General features: G+C 42.1%; 1 protein-coding gene across 1 annotated transcript in view; it reads left to right on the top strand.

Moving 5' to 3' along the window:
* The window catches only part of sepsecs (Sep (O-phosphoserine) tRNA:Sec (selenocysteine) tRNA synthase), a 36,352-nt gene extending 9,936 nt beyond the window's left edge, over positions 1 to 26,416 (top strand). The window contains exons 6-12 of the mRNA XM_038996283.1: positions 998 to 1,151; positions 1,395 to 1,497; positions 2,824 to 2,953; positions 3,756 to 3,847; positions 20,615 to 20,708; positions 21,552 to 21,642; positions 25,633 to 26,416. Coding sequence (XP_038852211.1) covers positions 998 to 1,151; positions 1,395 to 1,497; positions 2,824 to 2,953; positions 3,756 to 3,847; positions 20,615 to 20,708; positions 21,552 to 21,642; positions 25,633 to 25,876 — 908 coding nt within the window. The 3' untranslated portion in view covers positions 25,877 to 26,416. The remainder of the gene's footprint in view (positions 1 to 997; positions 1,152 to 1,394; positions 1,498 to 2,823; positions 2,954 to 3,755; positions 3,848 to 20,614; positions 20,709 to 21,551; positions 21,643 to 25,632) is intronic.
* The last annotated feature ends 844 nt before the right edge of the window (positions 26,417 to 27,260 follow it).

The following is a 27,260-nucleotide window of genomic DNA, read 5'->3' as shown; positions in this document are numbered from 1 at the left end:
AGTCAAAAAAACTTATGATTCCAGGAGGACCATGAGCTGTTGCTATCGATAAGGTGTCTGATTCATCATTTTCACCTCGAGTAGAAGTAGAGGGACTTTTGTCAGAGGTTGTGAGCGCTGAGGGAACTTTATGCACTTGGCCAGTTGATTTTGCATCTTTGTTGCTTTCTTCACATATGATTTGGCACAGTATTTGCAAATGTACACAGCTTTTCATTCTACATTAGCTGCAGTGAAATGTCTCCACACATCAGATAGTGCCCGTGACATTTTCCTGTAAAAAATAGAAAAAAATGAGTAAAAAACCCCAAATACAATTCCATGTACAGATTAACAGTTAAGCAGTTAGATTTCCTTTGTTTGATAAATGTTTTAAAATGAAACATGTATGGAAGCAGGTGAATTAACACTCCTCAGTTAGCAGGCTCAAGCAAGCTAAAAACCCACATGGTATCAAAAACGAACTAGCAGAAATTGTTAACAAGTTAGAAATGATTTAAACACATTACTGTAGGCTACTATATACTAGTTAACAAAGAATCATGTATGTCATATACAATATATTCACCCCACCCAGTATTGTAATCAAAACCAGAAAGTATGTAAGTATGTAGTCCTTGGCTCAGACAGTGTAGTAGTGTGAGCTCAATAGCGTCTCATTAGTGTGCAAGATATTGAGAATCAGAATTGCCTTATGTATATCCCACTAAAAAGGTTCACTATTATAAGCAAACTTTTTTGATGAATTTAAGCAAAGTTCCCGGGCTTAACTTCCCATGGAAAATTTTCGGAAAGTTTCCGACCCTTTGCAACCCTACTCACAGCTCACGCCTGTGAATGCTTGATCAAGTATCTTGCTCCTCTTGCTCAATTTATGCATCCACTGTGGCAGCTAAAAACCTACTGTTTTTGCACTGCCCCAGTGTAGTTCACCATGAGGCAACTCTTGTCCAACCCCAACATTGACAACTCTCTTGCTCCTTGTAACCATGGACAGGGTTTGAACCAGTGGTGGTTGAGAACATTTTGGAGGGTGATGAGCTGAGAACAGATATGGAAGCTGTGGAACGTAAGGTGCAAGAACTGGGAGCAGAGAACATCCTTTGCGTCCACTCCACTACTTCTTGCTTTGCCCCACGTGTTCCCGACAGGTATGCCTTGTCCTCAAGCCATCCAATCATGGTTCAGTAGAGCTGTGAAAGGCAGATGTGCATGTCCAATTATCATGTGCTACAATAAATGGTATAACTGGAAACAAATGTTATTTGTGTAATCTGCATGTTGTTTATTATATCTAATTCATGACATTATTGACAAACATACTTCTACATTACTCCAGTGTATGTTAGGTCAAGAGTACGAGGGCATTATTTGATGACTTTTCTCTGTTGCAGATTGGAGGAGCTAGCCACTATGTCTGCCAAATATGATATCCCCCATATTGTCAACAATGCTTATGGAGTGCAGTCATCCAAGTGTATGCACCTTATTCAGCAGGTACCAACTCATAAACCCCCCCCCCAAAATATATATATTCGGGAAGTATTCAGACCCCTTGATTTTTTTCAACATTTGTTACGTTACAGCCTTACTCTACACAATCTCCCAAATTGACATTTTTTGAAATTTTTGCAAATGTTAAAAAATTTCTCTCGCATTGATGAAGAATAAAAAACTGATATCACATTTACATACACTGCTGTTTTAAAAAAATGTAACCTTTATTTAACTAGGCAAGTCAGTTAAGAACAAATTCTTATTTACAATGACGGCCTAGGAACAGTGGGTTAACTGCCTTGTTCAGGGGCAGAACGACAGATTTTTTTTCTTGTCAGCTCGGGGTTTCGATCTAGCAACCTTTCGGTTACTGGCCCAATGCTCTAACCACAAGGCTACTTGCCACCCCGTCCCAAAAGTTTGGGGTCACTTAGAAATGTCCTTGTTTTTGAAAGAAAAGTAAAACATTTTGTCCATTAAAATAACACCAAATTGATCTGAAATACAGCGTAGACATTAATGTTGTAAATGACTATTGTAGATGGAAACGGCAGATTTTTTTTTACGGAATAGGCGTACAGAGGCCCATTTATTAGCAACTGTCACTCCTGTGTTCCAATGGCACGTTGTGTTAGCTAATCCAAGTTTATCATTTTAAAAGGCTAATTGATTATTAGAAAACCCTTTTGCAATTATGTTAGCACAGCTGGAAACTGTTGTTCTGATTTAAAGAAGCAATACAACTTTCCTTTAGACTAGTTGAGTATCTGGAGCATCAGAGACATACATTCAGAGACTTGTCCCGAAGCCACTGCTGTTTGCTTAGGGACCTTCAATGCTGCAGAAATTTTTTGGTACCCTTCCCCAGATCTGTGCCTCCACACAATCCTGTCTCGGAGCTTTACAGACAATTCCTTTGACCTCATGGCTTGGTTTTTGCTTTGACATGAACTGTCAACCGTGGGACCTTATATAGACAGGTGTGTGCCTTTCCAAATCATTTCCAATCACTTGAATTTACCACAGGTGGACTCCAAGAACATCTTAAGGATGATCAATGGAAACAGGATGCACCTGAGCTCAATTTCGAGTCACATGACAAAGGGTCTGAATACTTTGCATAAATAAATAAAAAACTGTTTTTGCTTTGTCATGATGGGGTATTGTGTGTAGATTACTGAGGGAATCAAATTATGTAATACATTTTAGAATAAGGCTGTAATGTAACAAAATGTGGAAAAAAGGATGGGGTTTGAATACTTTCCAAATGCACTGTATATTATTTTTATACATAGCAAAGTTTGGTTATTTCTATAATCTCATTAGGGTGCTCGTGTTGGAAGAATCGATGCCTTTGTACAAAGCCTGGACAAAAACTTCATGGTTCCAGTAGGTGGTGCCATAATTGCTGGTTTCGATGAGTCTTTCATTCAGGAGATCAGCAGAATGTATCCAGGTTAGTGCTGTTTAAGATTCCTAAGGGCCATATTCGTTTGAACCAGGGCTGCAACCTTTTTGTGTAAAGTTGCCATTATCTGGATGAGTTACTAGTTTGTTATCATGTGAGGCTCATGTAGTGTAATTCTTCTGCCAGCCATCAGTGGTTGTATTTCTGTGTGTATTATATATACGTCTGTCTGATGTTGGTGACAAATTCTGTTTCCCCTCTGGAATATTGAAAGTTCATTAATTTTGGGAGCTCACGGTCTCGATCCAACTCCAATCCTGGGGAGCTACTTGTTGTGCAGTATTGTATTCCAGCCCAGAAGTAACTCACCAGTTTTTAAAATAATCAACATGTCATGAAATCAGGTATGCTTGTGCTAGGCTATAATAAAGATCTGCATGTGGCTAGTATGTGTTGTAGTAGGTTATGTTGCCTAAAAGATGAGAGTAGAATAAAGAAACAGACTTCCATTTCCAACTATATCAAGTGAGTGCTTATCCTCTTTTTTTTCTTTGTGATCGACTGTTAACTTCAAGCACCCTTTTTCTGTTTATGCAAGAATATAGACTTGAGCACATTCCTTCCATTTAGCTATAATAAAGTTCTCCCTGAATTGTAGTTAGATTTTAACCATTCAAAGCCATAATAATGAGCTTATTTAAATTATTGTATCAATTGGAACCATTAAGGAACCAAATCGTTGAGAGGAATTGATATTGATACCGATATCGATACAATCCTAGGAAGGATTCAGATTCGAAAGTGTTTGTCTGTCCCCTTTAGTATGACACTGACTTCCCTCCGTTTCCAGGTCGCGCATCAGCCTCACCCTCCCTAGATGTGCTCATCACCCTGCTCACCCTGGGAGCCAGCGGCTACAGGAAACTCCTGGCAGAGCAGAAGGTTGGGGCCCAATTCAATATTCATTCAGTTTAGGAAATAAAGTGAAACTGATTAGCATGTATTTTAATTTAGGGAAACATCTTAGTACAACAAGGGTGTAAGTCGGCCGCTCTCCGTTTTTTGGCTGATTGTCAGCACTGTGTGTTCTCTACATGTAAACTCCAGAGAAAAAAATACAATTTAAGTAGAGGGGGAGGGCGACAGCAAGGAGAAATCCATTCAAGTGAAGGAGAGGAGTTTCCAAAATAGTCCCTGTTGGTTCCATTTACTAAAATAGAGCTAACAATACAGTATACTAAAACGTATTATGTACTACAACATTCCCAGACAATCCTAGGCAATATATGTGGAAAATCAGACTTGCAAAAGGGATAAAAAATAAACTCAGCAAAAAAAGAAACGTCCCTTTTTCAGGACCGTCTTTAAAAGATAATTCGTAAAAATCGAAATAACTTCACAGATCTCCATTGTAAAGGGTTTAAACACTGTTTCCCATGCTTGTTCAATGAATTATAAACAATTAAATAACATGCATTTGTGGAACGGTCGTTAAGACACTAACAGATTACAGACGGTGGGCAATTAAGGTCACAGTTATGAAAACTTAGGACACTAAAGAGGCCTTTCTACTGTCTCTGAAAAACACCAAAAGAAAGATGCCCAGGATCCCTGCTCATCTACGTGAACGTGCCTTAGGCATGCTACAAGGAGGCATGAGGACTGCTTATGTGGCCAGGGCAATAAATTGCAATGTCTGTACTGTGAGACGCCTAAGACAGCGCTACAGGGAGACAGGACAGACAGCTGATCGTCCTCGCAGTGGCAGACCACGTGTAACACCTGCAACTGCCTCACAACTGCAGGACAGGTACAGGATGGCAACAACAACTGCCCGAGTTACACCAGGAACGCACAATCCCTCCATCAGTGCTCAGACTGTCCGCAATAGGCTGAGAGAAGCTGGACTGAGGGCTTGTAGGCCTGTTGTAAGGCAAGTCCTCACCAGACATCACCGGCAACAACGTCGCCTATGGGCACAAACCCACCGTCGCTGGACCAGACAGGATTGGCAAAAAGTGTTCTTCACTGACGCGTCACAGTTTTGTCTCACCAGGGGTGATGGTCGGATTTGCATTTATCGTCGAAGGAATGAGCATTACACCGAGGCCTGTACTCTGGAGCGGGATCGATTTGGAGGTGGAGGGTCCGTCATGATCTGGGGCGGTATGTCACAGCATCATCGGACTGAGCTTGTTGTCATTGCAGGCAATCCCATCGCTGTGTGTTGCAGGGAAGACATCCTCCTCCCTCATGTGGTACCCTTCCTGCAGGCTCATCCTGACATGACCCTCTAACATGACAATGCCACCAGCTATATTGCTTGTTCTGTGTGTGATTTCTTGCAAGACAGAATGTCAGTGTTCGGCCATGGCCAGCGAAGAGCCCGGATCTCAATCCATTGAGCACGTCTGGGACCTGTTGGATCGGAGGGTGAGGGCATTCCCCCCAGAAATGTCCAGGAACTTGCAGGTACCTTGGTGGAAGAGTGGAGTAACATCTCACAGCAAGAACTGGCAAATCTGGTGCAGCCCATGAGGAGCAGATGCACTGCAGTACTTAATGCAGCTGGTGGCCACACCAGATACTGACTGTTACTTTTGAACTCCCCCTTTGTTCACGGACACATTATTCAATTTCTGTTAGTCACATGTCTGTGGAACTTGTTCAGTTTGTCTCAGTTGTTGAATCTTATGTTCATACAAATATTTTAATCATGTTAAGTTTGCTTAAAATAAATGCAGTTGACAGTGAGAGGACGTTTCTTTTTTTGCTGAGTTTAGCTCTTGTATTTTGCACTGGAAATGGTGCGCTGGTGTCCCCAGACAGTATTTGGTTACTTCAAACATGGTTCTTCTGTGTCACCATGAAAGGTTGATTCCTATGGTATGCCATACAATGACCAAAATGCTATCAGATTAATGTTTGCTCAAATCCTCCCAGGAAATACCTCTTGCCACCACATGACCCGGCACTGCCAGAGTTTATTGATTTCAATTGATCCTGATCATACATTTTTTTATGTCTGAACCAGATTATGGACGTGTTAGAACTAATCAAAGCCGTATCATGGATAAATTGTGACTGACTGACTGATCTACAAATAATAATGTGTAGTTACGATGCAAGATGTTTTGTAGATCAGTCAGTCTGGACTCTCCTTCAAAGTCGGCTGCAATGTTGAACACGCCTGTTAATACCATCTGCAGCTTACTGATTTCATAACATACCCTTGCGATTCAACAGCTTTGAATAATTTATGTCATAAAAGGACTCTTTCTCATTAAGAGCTGGTATACATTTAGCTAAGGAAGTGAGAACTGTAAAGTAGGGGACACACAGGACTAATGATTGGTCAAAAACAGACCATCGCCCACAGTCCCAGGGTTTGTGTTCCGCACCATTCCCAGTGGTTGGCTGACTTTGCTGATTCAACAATCTTGGTTAGCATTTGGTGTGAAAAGACATTCAAAAAAACATCTTGACAACATTAGAAAAAGATTAAGGTTAACTTTAAGCATTAGCCAATTAGTCTGCATAGTGTCACGGGATAGAACGCTATGTTGTAGCTGACCCCATCAGAAAACCTGGCACACGTTAGCCCTATGCTAACATCACCAGGTGGCAGTTCTTGTAACAACTTCCTCATCAGCCTATCAAAGACGTTAAACTTTTTCTCCACAAGTCAATGGCATTTCTTAAAATGGGTCAACTCAGCCACCAGAGGGATTTTGTAAACCTCAAGTGAAGGTGTACTTTTGTTGCAATTACCTTCAGCCTGCTAGTGGTTGGTTTGACTTTGGATCTCCTGGGCTAGTTGGGGACAATCAATAAGTTACAAAATGTAAATGAGAAAACTAAAAGGTGTGCAACATGAAAATTTTCTCATTAAATGTTTCAATATTTCTATATCAATTTATAAAATGTATAGTTGGTTTAAGGTTAAGTCATTGAGATTTGTAGCTATTGAATTTTAATATATTGTCCCATGTACATTGTGTAATTTACCGATTTGTCCCAAACTAGCACCATAGGGATATCCAAAGTATACCCGTATTTACCAGAAGTATTATGGTCGGGTCGTGTGTAGCTGCACTGTGAATTGGTTACTTGTGTGCTGCCACCTGTCAGCATGTGGGCAGGATTGAAACCAACCCAACCTTCATTTACATTGTTACACAGTCATGACCACAAGTCTCGCAAAACTCCGTTTTGGATGAGACTCACTCTGACAAAATATCTTATTTACCCCTTTTTCTCCCTAGTTTCGTGATATCCAATTGGTAGTTAGTCTTGTCCCATCGCTGCAACTCCCGTGCGAACTCGGGAGAGGCGAAGGTCGAGAGACATGCGCCTCCGAAACAGGACCCTGCCAAGCCGCACTACTTCTTGACACACTGCTCGCTTAACCCGGAAGCCAGCCGCACAAATTTGTCAGAGGAAACACCGTTCAACTGACGACCAAAGTCAGCCTGCAGGTGCACGGCCCACCACAAGGAGTCGCTAGAGCGTGATGAGCCAAGTAAAGCCCCCCGGCCAAACCCTCCCCTAACCCGGACGACGCTGGGCCAATTGTGCACCGCCCTATGGGACTCCTGGTCACGGCCGGTTGTGATCGAACCCCAGGATGTAGTGAAGCCACAAAACTGCGATGCAGTGCCTTAGACCGCTGCGCCACTCTCGAGGCCCTTTTATCACCATGTCTTTATTACCAGTCTTTTGGAGCATTATTGCCGTGACCGAGAATAGGGTAGTGTATTTGCAGCTACATAGCTGTAATTGGAATGCTTTTTATAAATGAATATGATTGGGCAGTACAGAGACTGTAGGCGTTACCATAAAAGATCAGACACACCAGGAAGATTATCAAACGTTTGCCTGCCAACAATACTTAGCACCCCCTGAGTCTCAGCAGTCAATCTCTTTTGTGTTCATACAGCAAAGACCTTGAAGTCATTGTTAATATACTCCAAACCAGAAGGAGTGAGTAGCGTCGTTTGGCAATGCATGTCTGCGTGTGTTTCTTAGTCAGAGAGGAAGAGGCAAAGTGAGAAGTTTCATTCTCGCCAAAATCTGTACAAAATATGCCCAATGCGTTTATGTGGGCTTATTTTGGACCTAAGCTTGTTGCCTGCCTTCCTGCCTTTGGGACAACGACTCCCATTGTTAGGGCAGAGACATGAGCATCTCGTCATTATATACAGATTACTGGCTTAGTTAATGGTCTATATTCAAATGTTAACTAGCTAATGTTGCTATTTTGTAGAACACCCTTGTTCATACTAGCCAGATGGCCACAGCTAGATAACTACCTAGCAAGATGATGAAGAAACAATTTAATTCACTCGCCATAGTCCCATACTGCCAGCGCCAGTCCGTAGCCAAATGTTTAGCTAGCTAATGTTAGCATATTCGCTAGCTAGCACAACATAGTCCAGTGTCCTTAGCTAACTAACTCGGCAGTGAACACGAGAAGGGTCAATCTGCAGACCTTGTTTACTACATGCCGTGCCCACAACTTGCTGCGCCCAGTACGCACGTCACTTACTACATGCTGTGCCCACTGCCATTGAGGCTGCTAGTGACACTACATGGCCAAAAGTATATGGACACCCCTACACATTTGTGGAGTCGGCTATTTCAGCCACACCCGTTTCTGACAGGTGTATAAAATAGAGCACACAGCCATGCATTCTACATAGACAAACATTGGTAGTAGAATGGCCTGTACTGATGAGCTTTCTGCCCTGGTAGTACTGCCCCGGTCAACTGTAAGTGCTGTTATTGTGACGTGGTAAGTGCAGCCACGAAGTGGTAGGCCACACAAGCTCATAGAATGGGACTGCTGAATGCTGAACCCCGTAGAGTGTAAAAATTGTCTGTCCATGGTTGCAACACTCACTACCGAATTCCAAACTGCCTCTGGAAGCAACGTCAGCACAAGAACTGTTCGTTGGGAGCTTCATGAAATGGGTTTCTATGGCCGAGGAGACGCACACAAGCCTAAGATCACCATGCGCAATGCCAAGCATCGTGCTATAGCTAGCTACTTCCCTCGCCGTAACATTAACAGAACTGTGGGAAAGCAGTGCTCAGCTGGTGGGGGCAAAGGACACTGTATACCGGTGTAGCTAGCTAGCAGCCTCCTCCTTCTGTGGGGTTTTTCGGCAGTTGGCATTCAACGTTGGTGCATTACTGCCACCTACTGTGCTTGGAGTGTGGGCCAGAGACGGCGCTAGTAGCCTCAATGGCAGTGGGTGCGGCATGTAGTAACCGCAGTCTGCAGATAGACATTATTGGCTAACACAGGCAGCTGTTTCATAGAAACTAATCTATAGTGACTTAATTATGTCAATACTAGCTGCAGCGGTTAGCTAACTTGGAGGAAGTACAGTGCCTTCAGAAAGTATTCATAACCCTTGACTGAATTTAAAATTGATTAAATAGATTACACCCATCTACACACACACACCCCACAATGACGAAGTGAAAACATGTTTTTTGACATTTCTGCAAATTTATTGAAAATTCAATACAGCCATATCTTATTTACATAAGTATTCACACCCCTAAGTCAATACTTTGTAGAAGCACCTTTTGGCGGTGATACCCAAGACGACTCAAAGCTGTTATGTCTGTATCAGCTTTGCACATCTGGATTTGGGGATTTTCTCCCATTCATCATTGCATATTTTCTCAAGCACTGTTAAGTTAGGTGAGGATCAGCAGTGAACAGCAATCTTCAAGACTTTCCACAGATTTTCAATGGGTTTCAAGTCTGGGCTTTGTCTGGGGCACTCAATGACTTTCACATTCTTGTTCTGGAGCCATTCTAGCATTGCTTTGGCTGTATGCTTGGGGTCATTGTCCTGTTGGAACACACATCTTCGCCCCCAGTCTAAGGTTGTTTGCATTCTGAAGCAGGTTCTCATCAAGGATTTGCCTGTACTTGGCTCCATTCATTGTACCCTCTATCCTTACCAGTCTCCCAGTCCCTGCCACTGAAAAGCATTGCCATGGCATGTTGCTGCCACCACTATGCTTCACGGTAGGGATGGTGTTAGATGGTGATGAGCTGTGCGTTGGATGCACTGTGAGAGTTATTTAAGATACTCTTCAATGAGGTAGGGTTTCAGATGTTTTCGAAAGATGGGCAGGGACTCCGCTGTCCTGACTTTAGGGGGAAGTTTCTTCCTCCATTGGGGTGCCAGGACAGAGAAGAGCTTTGACTGGGCTGAGCGGGAGCTGCCCTCCAATAGGGGTGGGAGGGCCAAGAGACCAGAGGTGGCAGAATGGAGTGCTTGGGCTGGGATGTAGGGTTTGAGCATAGCCAGAAGGTAAGGGTGTGCAGTTCCCCTTGCTGCTCCCTCGGCAAGCACCAGGGTCTTGAAGATGATGCAAGCTTCGACTGGAAGCCAGTGGAGTGTGCAGAGGAGCAGGTTGTCATGGAAGAACTTAGGAAGGTTGAACACCAGGCGGGATGCAGCATTCTAGACAAATTGCAGGGGTTTGATGGCACAAGCGGGGAGCCCAGCCCAGTAGTTTAGACGGGCGATGACAAGTACCTGGATTAGGACCTACGCTGCTTCCTGTGTGAGGAAAGGTCTTACTCTACGGATGTTGTAGAGCATGAACCTGAAGGAACAAGTCACTGCTTTGAAGTTTGCAGAGAACGACAGGGTATTGTTCAGGGTCACACCAAGTTTCTTTGCACTCTGAGGGGGACACCATGGAGTCGTCAACTGTGATGGTTAGGTCCTGGGCAAGCTGAGATGTCTGCCAGGCACACAGATGCGTGTCGCCACCTGGGTGTCAGAAGGGGGGGGAGGAGAAAAATAGTTAAGTGTCATCCGCATAGCAATGATAGGAGAGACCATGTGAGGATATGAAGGGCCGAGTGACTTTGTGGAAAGAGGAGAGCGTCTAGAACCGAGCCCTGGGGGACACCAGTAGAGAGAGCAAGTGGTGCAGACACAGATCCTCTACAAGCCACCTGGTAGGAATGACCTGCCAGGTAGGATACAATCCAGGAGTGTGCAGAGCCTGAGACACCCAACCCTGAGAGGGTGGAGAGGAGGATCCGATGGTTCACGGTGTCGAAAGCAGTTGATAGAGCTAGGAGGATAAGAACAGAGGAGAGAGTGTCAGCTTTGGCAGTGCAGAGAGCCTTTGTGACACAGAGGAGAGGAGTCTCAATTGAGTGATCTGCCTTGAAGTGGGACTAGTTAGGGTCAAAAAGATTGTTCTGAGAGAGAACTAGAGAGTTGGTCAGAGACAGCACATTCAATTGTTTTGGAAAGAAAAGAAAGAAGGTATACCGGTCTGTAGTTTGACGTCAGGGGTCGAGTTGGTTTCTTGATGAGGGGCCAACTTGAAGTCAGAAGGGACGTAGCCAGTGATCAAGGGATGAGTTGGAGCGAAGTGAGGAATGGGAGAAGGTCTCCAGAGATGGTTTGGAAAGGGAGGAGGGGATGTAGTCAAGTGGGCAGGTTGTCGGGCGGCCAGACATCACTAGTTGCAGGATTTCATCTGGAGGGAGAGGGGAGAAAGAGGTCAAGGCCACAGGAGGCTGCTGAAGGGAGAACGGCTCATAATAATGGCCGGAACGTTGCGAATGGCATGAAACACCTGGAAACCATGTGTTTGATGTATTTAATACCATGCCACTTATACCGCTTCAGTCATTACCACGAGCCCGTTCTCTCCAATTAAGGTGCCACCAGCCTTCTGTGGTCAAGCCATATGGCAAAATCAACTGTTCACAGGAGACTAAGTGAATCAGGCCTTCATGGTCGAATTGATGCAATGAAACCACTACTAAAGGATACCAATAAGAAGAGACTTGCTTGGGCCAAGAAACATGAGCAATGGACATTAGACCGGTGCAAATCTGTCCTTTTGGTCTGATGAATCCAAATTAGGTTTTTGGTTCCAACCGCCGTGTCTTTGTGAGATGCAGAGTAGGTGAACGGATGATCTCCGCATGTGTGGTTCCCACCGTGAAGCATGGAGGAGGAGGTGTGATGGTGTGCTTTGCTGGTGACACTGTCTGTGATCTATTTAGAATTCAAGGCACACTTAACCAGCATGGTTACCACAGCATCCTGCAGCGATATACCATCCCATCTTAGTGGGACTATCATTTGTTTTTCAACAGGACAATGACCCAACACACCTCGAGGCTGTGTAAGGGCAGTTTGACCAAGAAGGAGAGTGATGGAGTGCTCCATCAGATGACCTGGCCTCCAAAATCACCCGACCTCAACCCAATTGAGATGGTTTGGGATGAGTTGGACCGCAGAGTGAAGGAAAAGCAGCCAGTAAGTTCTCAGCATATGTGGGAACTCTTTCAAGACTGCTAGAAAAGTATTCCCGGTGAAAATGGTTGAGAGAATGCCAAGTGTGCAAAACTGTCAAGGCAAAGGGTGGCTACTTTGAATAATCTTTGACACTTTTTTGGTTACTTCATGATTCCATATGTGCTATTTCATAGTTTTGATTTCTTCACTATTATTCTACAATGTAGAAAATAGTAAAAATAAAGAGAAACTCTTGAATGAGTAGGTGTGTCCAAACCTTTGACTGGAACTGTATTATAATAGATGCGGCCTAAAGACGAGATTAAATGTCAATATTATCAATTGTAAAATTGAGAATGAAGAGACTGATGACCAGCGCTGTGTGCATTGACAAAGAAAAGAATGGAGCTTTCCAAGTAAGCTCTTCTTCCATATCATCCTACAGAGGTCCATGCAGGCCAGACGTTTTGATTGCTATACCCTATCAAAAAGAGCAGATTCCAAGGTTTCTAATGAACCTGTTTTGCCAAACATCATCAAATCAAAGTGTATTTGTCACGTGCTCCGAATACAACAGGTGTAGACTTCACAGTGAAATGCTTACTTACAAGCCCCAACCAACTGTGCGATTTCTAAGGAAAAAATAGGTATTAGGTAAACAATAGATAATTAAATAAAGACAGTAAAATGACAGGGAAAATAACAGTAGCGAGGCTATATACATGTGGTACTGGTACAGAGTCAACATGCAGGGGCACCGGTTAGTCGGGCTAATTGAGGTAATATGTACATGTAGGTATAATTTAAAGTGAATATGAATAGATGATAAACAGAGAGTAGCAGCAGCATAAAAGAGGGGGTGGGTGGGACACAGTGCAAATAGTCCGGGTAGCCATTTTATTACCTGTTCAGGAGTCTTATGGCTTGGGGGTAAAAGCTGTTGAGAAGCCTTTTGGTCCTAGACTTGGTGCTCCGGTACCGCTTGCCATGCGGTGGTAGTAGAGAGAACAGTCTATGACTGGGGTGGGTGGGGTCTTTGACAATGTTTAGGACCTTCCTCTGACACCACCTGGTATAGAGGTCCTGGATGGCAGGCAGCTTAGCCCCAGTAATGTACTGGGCCGTACGCACTACCCTATGTTGTGCCTTGCGGTCGGAGGCCGTGCAGTTGCCATACCAGGCAGTTATTCAACTAGTCAGGATGGTCTCGATGTTGTAGCTGCAGAACCTTTTGAGGATCTCAGGACCTATGCCAAATATTTTCAGTCTCCAGAGGGGGAATAGGTTTTGCCGTGCCCTCTTCACGAGTGTCTTGGTGTGTTTGGACCATTCTAGTTTGTTGAGGTGGACACCAAGGTACTTAAAGCTCTCAACCTTCTCCACTACAGCCCCGTTGATGAGAATGGGGGCGTGCTAAGTCCTCTTTTTCCTGTAGTCCACAATCATCTCCTTTTGTCTTGATTACATTGAGGGATAGGTTGTTATTCTGACCTCCTCTCTATAGGCTGTCTCGTCGTTGTCGGTGATCAGGCCTACCACTGTTGTGTGGTCTGCAAACTTAATGATGGTGTTGGAGTCGTGCCTGGCCATGCAGTTGTAGGTGAACAGGAAGTACAGGAGGGGACTGAGCTTGCATCCCTGAGGGGCTCCAGTGTTGAGGATCAGCGTGGCAGATGTGTTGCTACCTACTCTTACCACCTGGGGGCGGCCCGTCAGGAAGTCCAGGATCCAGTTTCAGAGGGATGTGTTTAGTCCCAGGATCCTTAGCATAGTGATGAGCTTTGAGGGCACTATGGTGTTGAACGCCGAGCTGTAGTCAATGAATAGCATTCCTCACGTAGGTGTTTCTTTTGTCCAGGTGGGAAAGGGCAGTGTGGAGTGCAATAGAGATTGCATCATCTGTGGATCTGTTTGAGCGGTATGCAAATTGGAGTAGGTCTAGGGTTTCTGGGATAATGGTGTTAATGTGAGCCATTACCAGCCTTTCGAAGCACTCGATGGCTACGGATGTGAGTGCTACGGGTCTGTAGTCATTTAGGCAGGTTCCCTTAGTGTTCTTGGGCACAGGGACTATGGTGGTCTGCTTGAAGCATGTTGATATTACAGACTCAATCAGGAACAGATTGAAAATGTCAGTGAAGACATCTGCCAGTTGGTCAGCACATGCCCGGAGCACACGTCCTGGTAATCCGTCTGGCCCAGCGGCCTTGTGAATGTTGACCTGTTTAAAGGTCTTACTCATGACGGCTATGGAGAGTGTAATCACACAGTCGTCCGGAACAGCTGTTGCTCAAATGCATGCCTCAGTGTTGCTTGTCTCGAAGCGAGCATAGAAGTGATTTAGCTCGTCTGGTAGGCTTGTGTCACTGGGTAGCTTGCGGCTGTGCTTCCCTTTGTAGTCTGTAATAGTTTGCAGGCTCTACCACATTCAACGAGTGTCGGTGCCAGTGTAGTGCGATTCAGTCTTAGTCCTGTATTGGCGCTTTGCCTGCTTGATGATTTGTCGGGCATATCAGGATTTCTAATAAGCTTCCGGGTTAGTCCCTCACCTTGAAAGCGGCAGCTCTACCCTTTAGCTCAGTGCGAATGTTTGCCTGTAATCCATGGCTTCTGGTTGGGGTATGTACGTACAGTGACTGTGGGGACGATGTCCTCGATGCACTTATTGATGAAGCCATTGACTGATGTGATGTACTCCTCAATGCCATTCCAAAACAGTCCTATGGTTTAGCATCTGCTTCATCTGACCACTTTTTTTTATAGACCCGAGTCACTGGTGCTTGCTGCTTTCATTCAAGCAGGAATCAGGAGGATATAATTATGGTCAGATTTGGCAAGTGGAGGGCGAGGGAGAGCTTTGTACGCGTCTCTGTGTGTGGAGTAAAGGTGATATAGATTTTTTCCCCCTCTGGTTGCACATTTAACATGCTTATAGAAATTTGCTAACACTGATTTAAGTTTCCCTGCATTAAAGTCCCTGGCCACAAGGAGCGCCGCCTCTAGGTGTGCGGTTTCCTGTTTGCTTATTTCCTTACACAGCAGACTCAGTGCAGTCTTAGTGCCAGCGCCCATCTGTGGTGGTAAATAAACAGCCACGAAAAAAATAGATAACCTCTCTTGGCAATTTGTTTTTTACATTTTAAAATTGTATTTCACCTTTTATTTAACCAGGTAGGCCAGTTGAGAACAAGTTCTCATTTACAACTGCGACCTGGCCCAGATAAAGCAAAGCAGTTCGACAAAAACAACACGAGTTACACATGGGATAAACAAACATGGGGTCAATAACACAATAGAAAAATCTGTATACAGTGTGTGCAAATGTAGTAAAATTAGGGAGGTAATGCAATAAATAGGCCATAGTGGCAAAGTAATTACAATTTAGCATTAACACTGGAGTGATAGATTTGCAGATGATGATGTGCAAGTAGAGATACTGGGGTGCAAAAGAGTTTAAAAAAAAATATATATATTGGGATGAGGTAGTTTGGTGGGCTATTTACAGATGGGCTGTATACAGGTGCAGTGATTGGTAACCTGCTTAAAGTTAGTGAGGGAGATATGTCTCCAGCTTCAGTGATTTTTGCAGTTCGTTCCAGTCATTGGCAGCAGAGAACTGTAAGGAAAGACGGGAGATGAGATAAGGCAGAGCTATACCTAGCAGAGACTTATAGATGACCTGGGGCCAGTGGGTTTGGCGACGAATATGAAGCGAGGGCCAGCCAACGAGAGCATACAGGTCGCAGTGGTGGGTAGTATATTACATTTTACATTTACATTTAAGTCATTTAGCAGACGCTCTTATCCAGAGCGACTTACAAGTACATACATTCATACTTTTTTTGTACTGGCCCCCCGTGGGAATCGAACCCACAACCCTGGCGTTGCAAGCGCCATGCTCTACCAACTGAGCCACACGGGACCACATGGGGCTTTGGTGACAAACGGATGGCACTGTGATAGACTACATCCAATTTGCTGAGTAGAGTGTTGGAGGCTATTTTGTAGATGACATCGCAAAAGTCAAGGATCGGTAGGATAGTCAGTTTTACGAGGGTATGTTTGGTAGCATGAGTGAAGGGAGCTTTGTTGTGAAATAGAAAGCCAATTCTAGATTTATTTTGGGATAGGACATGCTTAATGTGAGTCTGGAAGGAGACTTTGCAGTCTAACCAGACACCTAGAATATGTGGACAACTACAAATACCTAAGTCAGAACCGTCCAACTTCATGCCGCTTTGAGGATGAAATGCTCAACGTTTTTGTGTTATATGATATTTGTCTCAAAGCGCTGCTAGAGTGTAAAATACACATATTTAGGAAGAGTCAGGGACAGGTGGGTTCAAGGTTTTTATTGAAATTAAGCTTTTGACGGTTCTAATGTTAAGTGCTTAATAAAAATGGAGGGCAAATGTATCTTTGTCACATGAACCATATTGCTTATAGTAAATTACAATGGATTAAGAGCTATTGCTCCTTTTATATTTATTTAACCTTTATTTAACTAGTCAGTTAAGAACAAATTCTTAAATCTAAGTTAAATTCAAAGTTAAATTAAAATTATTCCATTGGTCGTTCCCCACCCAGAAGACCCCTCCCTGTAATGGAGTCTCTTAGCAGTTATTACAAAATAAACCAAAAACAAAATAACAAAACAAATGTCAGACCTTTACAGTTTAGTTAGCAGACCTGGATAAGTCGGGGTGGGTAATGAAGAAAAAACCCTGAAAAAGTCAATATAACAACAGATATGCAAGCCTAAACAGTCAAATAGGATACTGTAGCTGTAGGCGCACAATAGGCCCAGCATCATCCGGGTTAGGGGAGGGTTTGGTCGTGGTAGGCCGTCATTGTCAAATAAGAATTTGTTCTTAACTGACTTACCCATTTTTTTAACCTTTATTTAAACTAGGTATGTTTCCCCTGGGCCCTGCTTTTTGTTACACATCCATGGGCTTATCAACACTAAAGATAACAATTATATAATTAATATAACGTTCCTTTATGAAAAACAATGCTAATGCTATTCTCTTGGAATTTGAAAGGCCAAAATGTTCCTAATAAACGTTCCAGCTGTCTTCATATCCTAGCAAGAACCATATTGATATAGTAATGCTCCAAGAAACACACCACAGCTTTTTCATAAGCCCCAAACCAAACGGAAGGTGTAATCATAATTATACATAAACTCAATCACCATCTTGGGTTAAGGCGAAGACCAAGAAGGCAGAATCACTATCCTTAAATGTATCCATAATGTAAAGAAAATGACCTTTTACTAGTGTGTACACTCCGAATTCATATAATTTTGATTCTCTGAACAGCATATTGTTAGAATTAACTGAATTTAATCTGGTTATTGGGAAAGACATGAATGCCATTTTGGACATGCGAGACAAATCGAATAAGACCAACTGCATTCCACACGCAACCAAGGCTCTCCAGCATATACTCTCTGATTACAACCTCATTCATGCATGGCGAACACATAATCCTAAAGCAAAAGAGTACACTTTCAACTCAAACGCGGATAAAACATTCTCACAAATTAATTTCATACTATTTGTTACAACTCTATTTTCTTTGATCAAGAAAATAGAAATTCGACATACTGGATGACCACCACGTTTACTACTGCCAACTTCAAATCTTGGATATCTACTATTCTCTGCCTTGTTTAAATGTTGTTGTTTTTTATCAGATCCTAGCCTTTTAGAGGTGTTCCAGAGGATTGCAAACAACCCTGTTATTTACATCCTATTTTGGACTCAAAGTATAAATGTATGGTTCATACATACATAATAAAACATCTGCAGTCCTCTCCCAAAGGTGAAAGGCACAGAATCCGTACATTTTTACCTGGCATCATTTAGTGCACAAGACACTCGCTCGTTCATGTCATGTAGCCTAGTGAGGCATGTGCTAAAATACATTGAATAAAGCTATCAAATCCACGCATCATAAGTTAGATCTATTTGACCTTGTCATTTTTTCATTTCACTCTTTCAATAGGCTAAATTTATCTGAAAATCAAGCACAAAATGTGTGCAAAAAATTGCATTTTAGCCAGACAAATACATTAGAAGACAATTGTCAAACCGATCAGAAACACTATGCTCACAATCTGTATCTCCTAAATGGTGTCGCTGGTGTATTTAGTTAGAATTCTGGAATAGATTGCGCAATAGCCTAGGGTTTTTACCGGGCGTGAATCTCAACACAACAAAGATAACTTTGATGTGCTTGAGAAATGTATACTTCCAAATTTCACCCACTTTTCAGATGAAAATACATCACCCTACCTTTCTGTTGTTTCAACCATCCATATCATATAATTCCATGCCATTTGTCCTTATAGACGTACACACAGGTATTCCATGATATGTGTTAATTATCCATCACTGCAGTTAATTGCCAGCGATCATCATTCATCACGTATGCAAATGCAATATATAATCATTACACTACTTTAAAGGAGTCGGGCAATTGATGCAAACATGTAAGTAGGCATTAACTTTTCCATAATATGAAATTCATTCTCACAATCGCTTGCTTGCCTGTACAACAAGGGATTAGCCAGCCACAACCAAACTTTGAGAGACAATGTTGATTGGCAGGTGGAATGATGTTCCAATGATGTTGCAAGGTAAAATACCAAATAGTTAAAAAGTATAAGATTGATGGTGTTCTTAATTTTGTCTCTGAGCTCTACAGACAATTCCTTCAACCTCATGGCTTGGTTTTTGCTCTGACGTACATTGTCAACTGTGGGACCTTATACAGTGCATTCGGAAGGTATTCAGAACCCTTGACTTTTTCCACATTTTGTTATGTTACAGCCTTATTCTAAAATAGATTAAATTGTTTTTTCCCTCATCAATCTATACACAATTACCACATAATGACACATTTTTGCAAATGTATTAAAAATAAACTGAAATAATACATTTACATAAGTATTCAGACCCTTTACTCAGTAATTTGTTGAAGCACCTGTGGTAGCGATTACAGCTTTGAGTCTTCTTGGGTATGACGCTACAAGCCTGGCACACCTGTATTTGGGAGGTTTCTCCCATTCTTCTCTGCAGATTCTCTCAATCTCTGTCAGATTGGATGGGGAGCGTCACTGCACAGCAATATTCAGGTCTCTCCAGAGATGTTCGATCGGGTTCAAGTCCGGGCTTTGGCTGGGCCACTCAAGGACATTCACCCACTTGTCCCAAATCCACTCCTGCGTTGTCTAGGCTGTGTGCTTAGGGTCGCAGTCCTGTTGTGAGGTCCTGAGCACTCTGGAGCAGGTTTTCATCAAGGATCTCTCCATTCATCTTTCCCTCGATCCTTACTAGTCTCTCAGTCCCCGCTGCTGATAAACATCCCCACAGCATGATCCTGCCACCACTATTCATTCCAAAGAGTTCAATCTTGTTTCTCATGGTCTGAGAGTCCTTTAGGTGCCTTTTGGTAAACTCTAAGCGGGCTGTCGTGCCTTTTACTGTGGAGTGGCTTCTGTCTGGCCACTACCAGTGGTGGAAAAAGTACCCAATTGTCAGACTTGAGTAAACAAGTATTTGCTTTTAAATATACTTTAGTATCAAAAGTAAATGCAATTGCGAAAATATACTTTTAAAAGTAAAATGATAAATTATTTCAAATTGCTTATATTAACCGAACTGCACAATTAGTTTGTTTTTGTTAATTTATGGATAGCTAGGGGAACACTCCAACACGAAGACATAATTTGCAAACGAAGCATATGTGTTTAGTGAGTCCGCCAGATCAGAGGCAGTAGGGACAAAATAACGTAACAAAATGTGGAATAAGTCAAGGGGTCTGAATACTTTCCGAAGGCACTGCATACTTGGGATATTGTTTTTCAACAGGAAACGTAAAAAAAATAGCTGGATTGTGTCTTTAATGTCAGACCAGGCAAGACTGAACGTGCATTATAAAGAAAGGAAAAGCTGCACACTAGTAGATCCGATGCTGCACACTAGTAGATCCGATGCATTAATCTATTCAACAATGTTTTGACAGCTAAACTGTCTTAATCGGGGTGCATAGATCCCCAAATGTATATTAGTGTATTTATTTTTACGTAACTTAGATTCTGTTTGTAATGAAAAGCGCTATATAAAATAAATGTATTATTGTTATAATGCTAGCACAGTTTGGGAACGGGAGTTAAAATGAGTGAAAACTAGCACTTGAGAACTGACTAAATCAGTCTTTTAACCATCTGAGGGACTGGTCTGCATCATCCCAGGGACCGTGGTCACAGACCAGAGGTTGAGAAACACTGGTCTACGTGGAGGAAAACTGCTAGATAAACAGCCCTCTGCTAAAATAAGGCTGAGGGAGAGAGTGGGAGCGTAATGCTATTTATATCTATCTCTGTTTGCATGGTCTGAAGGAGATGTACACCTACCTGGCACAGGAGCTGAAAAGGCTTGCTGCGGCTCATGGGGAGAGACTGCTGCACACTCCACACAACCCCATATCACTGGGTAAGATACAGCGCACACAACCCCATATCACTGGGTAAGATACAGCGCACACAACCCCATATCACTGGGTAAGATACAGCGCACACAACCCCATATCACTGGGCAAGATACAGCGCACACAACCCCATATCACTGGGCAAGATACAGCGCACACAACCCCATATCACTGGGCAAGATACAGCGCACACAACTCCATAGCAGTGGTTAAGATGCCTCTTACACAACCCTTATCACACTTAAGAATTGCAATACCTCAGATCCAGTAATTTAGGGCTAATCCAGAGATTAGAAATTAGCCCAGAGATTCCTCCAGAGATCTTTAGATTAGCCCTAAATTACTGGATCTGAGGTATTGCAATTCTTAAATCAGAGTAAAGTTGCTTTCACATTACATAATATTCGCCTGAAATTTAATGTTCGTACGATATTCTTAGTTTGGGGCATCCTATGAGAATATTGGAGCAAAATTTGTGTGGTGTGAAAGTTTCTACGAATGCTGTCTACGTCCGAAATCTAAACATGCTTGATTGACCCCAATGCAAATTTCATTCCACATTACAACTTAGTGTGTAGAGTGAAAGGTAATATATTTCAAAATGTGTATTAGTAGCTATTTTCTCTCCATAGTCAGTCCTTGTAAGCTTGCAACTAATCTAAAGCTTTAACTCCGGTAAAGTTCAAACAAGCTAGCGTATGCATGTCACAGCACTTTTCTGCTCGACACATGCTGGGTGAATATTGCTTCTATGTCTGTAAAATTGGGGACTTATGACAAAGTAAAAGATGTACATTTCGAAATTCCAATGTTGAACTGACGTTTTGTTTGTGCATGTTTTCATGTAGCCATGTCTCTGGATGGCCTCCAGACACAGAGCGACAAGTCTGTGACTGAACTGGGCTCCATGCTGTTCACCAGGCAGGTGTCGGGGGCCAGGTAATTATTTAACTAGGCAAATTCTTATTTACAATGATGTCCTACCCCGGCCAAACCCTAACCGGGGTGACGCTGGGCCAATTGTGTGCCGCCCTATGGGACTCCCAATCACGGCCGGTTGTGATACAGCCTGGAATCGAACTAGGGTCTGTAGTCTGTAGCGCCTCTAGCACTGACATGCAGTGCCTTAGACCGCTGTGCCAAACGAAAAGTATTTTTCCCCAGCTCAGTGGAGACCAGTGGGACAATTTAATATGTGAGTTGAGGTAGTGGGGGGAGTCTCTGAAGAACCTCTTTGTATACAAAAAGTAGCCAGTGCTGGGCCCTTCTGGTAGTCAGAGACTCCCAGCCAACAGAACTATACAAAATGCAGTGATGTGTAAGAAAATTGTCCCCAGTGATAAAACGCAGTGCTGAGTGATAGACTTAAGTCTAAAGGTTTTAAAACAGATTATATCACCATAATCAAGTACTGGGAGAAGCATTGCTTGAACAATCTTCCTTCTACTTTCCAAAGTGAGGCAGGATTTATTTCTATAAAAGAAACCAATCTTAATTCTCTGCTTTTTTTGTCAGATTTTACAAGTTTTTTTTTTAAAGAGAGTTTATCGTAAATCCAATTACCGAAGTACTTATAATGGAGAACTTACTCAATTTGGGCTCCCTTTAATGTGCAAATACACATGTCCTCAGGGTCAATATTACAAGACCTAGAGACAACATAAATGTGGTTTTATTAGGATTTAGAACTAGTTTAAGATTAGTATGCGATTTAAAAAAAACAACAACAATTGAGTCAAAACCATGACGGTCATGAATGGCCTGCTGTACTGAGTGGGCACAGGAGTAAATAACTATCATCCGCATAGAGATTAATGTTACAGGTTTTAACAGATAGACTAATATTATTTATATAAATAGCGAAGAGAACAGGGCCCAAAATCAACCCCTGCGGCACACCTTTAGTAATATTGAGGAAACTGCATTTGATACCATCAGTAAGCACACATTGTGTCCTGTCCATTAGATTGTTTTTGAACCAATTGCAAGATGTCTGATCTAGGCCTATTTCAGACAACCATTGAACAAGTATGAAATGGTCAACTGTATCAAACGCCTTTGACAGGTCAATAAATAAGGCTGCACAATGATTTTTATGGTTGAAGTAATATAGCACATAATTTAAGACAAGTGTAGCTGCTGAAACAGTGCTAAACCCAGATTGGTGCTCATTAAGAATAGAATGAGAAGGTTAAAAAGTTATAAGCTGAGAGTTGGCAAGGCAAGATAGCGAGGGAAATTGGACGGTAGTTATCCAAGTCAGAAGGATCTTTGTGTAGGGGGAGGACTTGTGCCGTTTTCCAGACTTTGTCAAGTTTAAAATACAACATACAAAATTAATATAAATAACAAGTACTGGTAGATAGAACAGTCCAAATAAACCAAGACAACAGCCATATTTGTAAATTAATAAAGAAAATACAATCCTCAACATGTCTCTTACTAATGTCTTGAAGTGATCAAAAAACACTTGGGAGTCTGATTTTAGGGTATTTTTGAATACATTCCAGTTATTGGCATGTAAAAACTAAAAGCCGGTTTACCTAGGTCAGTAGGGACAAAAGGGTTTAAAAAAATTGCCATTCATGGGCGCGAGTGAGGTATTTATTCTGTATGTCATGAGCGATGTGAGGTAGTATGGTAGTTTCTGCAGGAGAGCTTTGTAAAATATATCCTGGTTTACAGAGGGGGCAGAAGAGTGAAGCACAGTGTCATCAGCATAAAAGTGTTGCTTACAGTTCTTCATTAAGGAACCAATATCGGTAATATATAACGTGAACAGAACTGTCCCTAAAATGGACCCCTGAGGAACACCTTTTGTGGCCTCTAGGAATAGTGAAGTTTCAAATGTTATTAGTCATATGGAGTGTGCATGGTATACATGCAAGTTCCTTCTCGACAATGCAACAACAATAAGATATAATGAAATAATATAAGAATACAAACATAAAGTAAATGGCAGCAACTATACATTAAGATCTATCCGTAAGGTAGTTATTTGTACCATGCACATGCATTTCGATCAAGTCCACTAGAGGACAATCTACGCAGTAAAATCCACAGTACAATTATGTTTTAGTTTTTTTTATCTAAAGAGCATTCAGTAACATTATCAACAAAGAAAGCAGCTGAGATGGTACTATGTCCCTGTCTGAAACCTGATTGATACAGTTGATGTCGGAAGTTTAGATACACCTTAGCCAAATACATTTAAACTCAGTTTTTCACAATTCATGATATTTAATCCTAGTAAAAATTCCCTACCATAACTTTGGAAGTATGCTTGGAAGACCCATTTACGACCAAGCTTTAACTTCCTGACTGATGTCTTGAGATGTTGCCTCAATATATCCACATCATTTTCTCCATGATTCCATCTATTTTGTGAAGTGCACCAGACCCTCCTGCAACAAAGCACCCCCACATGATGCTGCCACCCTCGTGCTTCACGGTTGGGATGGTGGTCTTCGGCTTGCAAGCCTCCCCCTTTTTCCTCTAAACACAACGATGGTCATTATGGCCAAACAGTTCTATTTTTGTTTCATCAGACCAGAGAACATTTCTCCAAAAAGTACGATATTTTTCCCCATGTGCAGTTGCAAACCATAGTCTGGCTTTTTTTTATGGCGGTTTTGGAGCAGTGGTTTCTTCCTTGCTGAGCGGCCTTTCAGGTTATGTCGATATAGGACTCGTTTTACTGTGGATATAGATACTTTTGTACCTGTTTCCTCCAGCATCTTCACGAGGTCCTTTGCTGTTGTTCTGGGATTGATTTGCACTTTTCGCACAAGTACGTTCATCTCTAGAAGACAGAACGCGTCTCTTTCCTGAGTGGTATGACGGCTGCGTGGTCCCATGGTGTTTATACTTGCGTACTATTGTTTGTACATATGAACGTGGTACCTTCAGGCGTTTGTAAATTGCTCCCAAGGATGAACCAGACTTGTGGAGGTCTACAATTATTTTTCTGAGGTCTTGGATGATTTCTTTTGATTTTCCCATGATATCAAGCAAAGAGGCAATGAGTTTGAAGGTAGGCCTTGAAATACATTCACAGGTACACCTACAATTGACTCAAATTATGTCAATTAGCCTATCAGAAGCTTCTAAAGCCATGACATCATTTTCTGGAATTTTCCAAGCCGTTTAAAGGCACAGTCAACTTAGTGTATGTAAACTTCTGACCCACTGGAATTGTGATACAGTGAATTATAAATCAAATAATCTGTCTGTCTAAACAATTGTTGGAAAAATTACTTCTGTCATGCACAAAGTAGATGTCCTATCCGACTTGCCAAAACTATAGTTTGTTAAGAAGAAATTTGTGGAGTGGTTGATACACTTACGTTGGAGTCATTTAAACAAGTATATGTAAACTTCCAACTTCAACTGTATGTGTTTAGAATACAGTTCCTGGATAAGGAGGAATTAAGTTGTTTATCAAGAGTACATTCAATTGCAACTTTTTATGCATTTTCTTTTTTCTTCTGGTCCCACCTAATAGTTTGTGATGAAGCAAGGAAGACAAAAGGAAGGTGGACATATTTTTAAACATCCTCATAAATGATTAATTTGGTCTTTCAGCTGTGATGTTTTTTTTCTTCCAAGTGTCAAAGCATCTTCTCCTGTTACCACAGGGTTACCCCCTATTTTCCTGGAAGTGAACACATTCATTTTCAATGTTTCAAAGAAATGAATCTCTCATACAATAATTGTATAGCCTAGTACAGCTGAAATAACATTTTCCCCTTTTCAGAAATTAATTAGCTTTGCATGTTTGTTCAAATAGGAAGCAATTTTGTAGTATGGGATAAATTTGCTATCTCTTTCTCTTTTGTGGGCGTTTCTTCCAAGCAGCTTTTTAAACTTGCTTGTTTCAAGACGATTGCTGCATGCAGAAGGTGTGGTAATGGTAATGTCTGTTTTCAGGGTGGTTGCCCTTGGTAACAAACAGATGGTGAGCGGTCACATGTTCTGTGGCTTCATGTCCCACTCGGAGGCGTACCCACACCCCTATCTCAACGCTGCCTCGGCTGTTGGCATCACACGGAATGACGTGACACTGTGCATCAAAAGACTGGACAAGTGCCTGAAGAGCCTCAAGAAGGAAAGCAGTGCAATAAGTGGTTTACCAGTGCCTCTCACAGGCCTGGAGGACCATGCTGGAGAGTGAATAAAAAGATGTAGGGAAAAAGTGCTCATGTACTTTTTCAGATAGTAACATTTTATGCCTAGTGAAAATCTTCAAACCCCTTGCTTTCAGTTGTCACATTTTGCTGCCTTAAATTTGAATCTTAAGAAGGATTACAATTACAGAAATCGTCTCAAATTAATAAAAAAACAAAGATTTATTAATTGCGTAGGTCTTCACACCTCTTGCTGTGGCATATCTAAGTAAGTTCAGGAGGAAATAAATGTGACACCTGTGGTGTGAAGACACTGTATATGAGCATAAACCTGAAATAAAGATTGTTGGTCCATGGAAGTATAGGTCTTCTAAAATGTCACCATTATTATTATTAACACATGACAATACTGCATTCCAGCGGCACTGTGGAAAACAAGTTCTGTGTGACTAATGCTATTTGCTTGTACAGATTTACACTGATGTTATCCAATGTTTGTATGAATTGGTTGTATTCATTGAAGACACCACTGATCATAAGGACATTGAGGCAATAGTGTGGTCTATATACAGTACCTTCAGAAAGTATTCACACCTCTTGACTTTTTCCACATTATCTTGTTACAGCATGGATTTAATATGGATGTACATTTTTTGTCACTGGTCTACACACAACACCCCATAATGTCAAAGTGGAATTATATTTTTAGACATTTTTTTACAAATGTAATAAAAAATGAAAGGGTTGAGCCAATAAGTTTAACCCCTTTGTTAGGGCAAGCCTAAATACTTACCCAGAAAGACTCACAGCTGTAATCGCTGCCAAAAGTGATTCTAACATATCGACTCAGGTGTGAATACTTACACTAAATAACCAAAAATATGTGGATACCTGCTTGTCGAACATCTCATTCCAAAATCATGGGCATTAATATGGAGTTGGTCCCCCTTTTCTGCTATAACAGCCTGCACTTTTCTGGGAAGACTTTCCACTAGATGTTGGAACATTGCTGAAGGGACTTGCTTCCATTCAGCCACGAGCATTAGTGAGGTCGGGCACTGATGTTGAGTGATTAGGCCTGGCTCGCAGTCGGCATTCCAATTCATTCCGTAGGTGTTCAATGGGGTTGAGGTCAAGGTTTTGTGCAGGCCAGTCAAGTTCTTCCAAACTGATCTAGACAAACCATTTATGTATGGACCTTGCTTTGTGCACGGGGGCATTGTCATGCTGAAACAGGAAAGGGCCTTCCCCAAACTGTTGCCACAAAGTTGGAAGCACAGAATCATCTAGAATGTCATTGTATGCTGTAGCATTAAGATTTCCCTTCACTGGAACTAAGAGACCTAGCCCGAACCATGAAAAACAGCCCCAGACCATTATTCCTCCTCCACCAAACTTTACAGTTGGCACTTGCATTGGGGCAGGCAGTGT

This window comes from Salvelinus namaycush, chromosome 6, assembly GCF_016432855.1.
Source record: "Salvelinus namaycush isolate Seneca chromosome 6, SaNama_1.0, whole genome shotgun sequence".
Lineage (NCBI taxonomy): Eukaryota > Metazoa > Chordata > Actinopteri > Salmoniformes > Salmonidae > Salvelinus > Salvelinus namaycush.
This window is presented reverse-complemented; position numbering and strand designations above follow the sequence as displayed.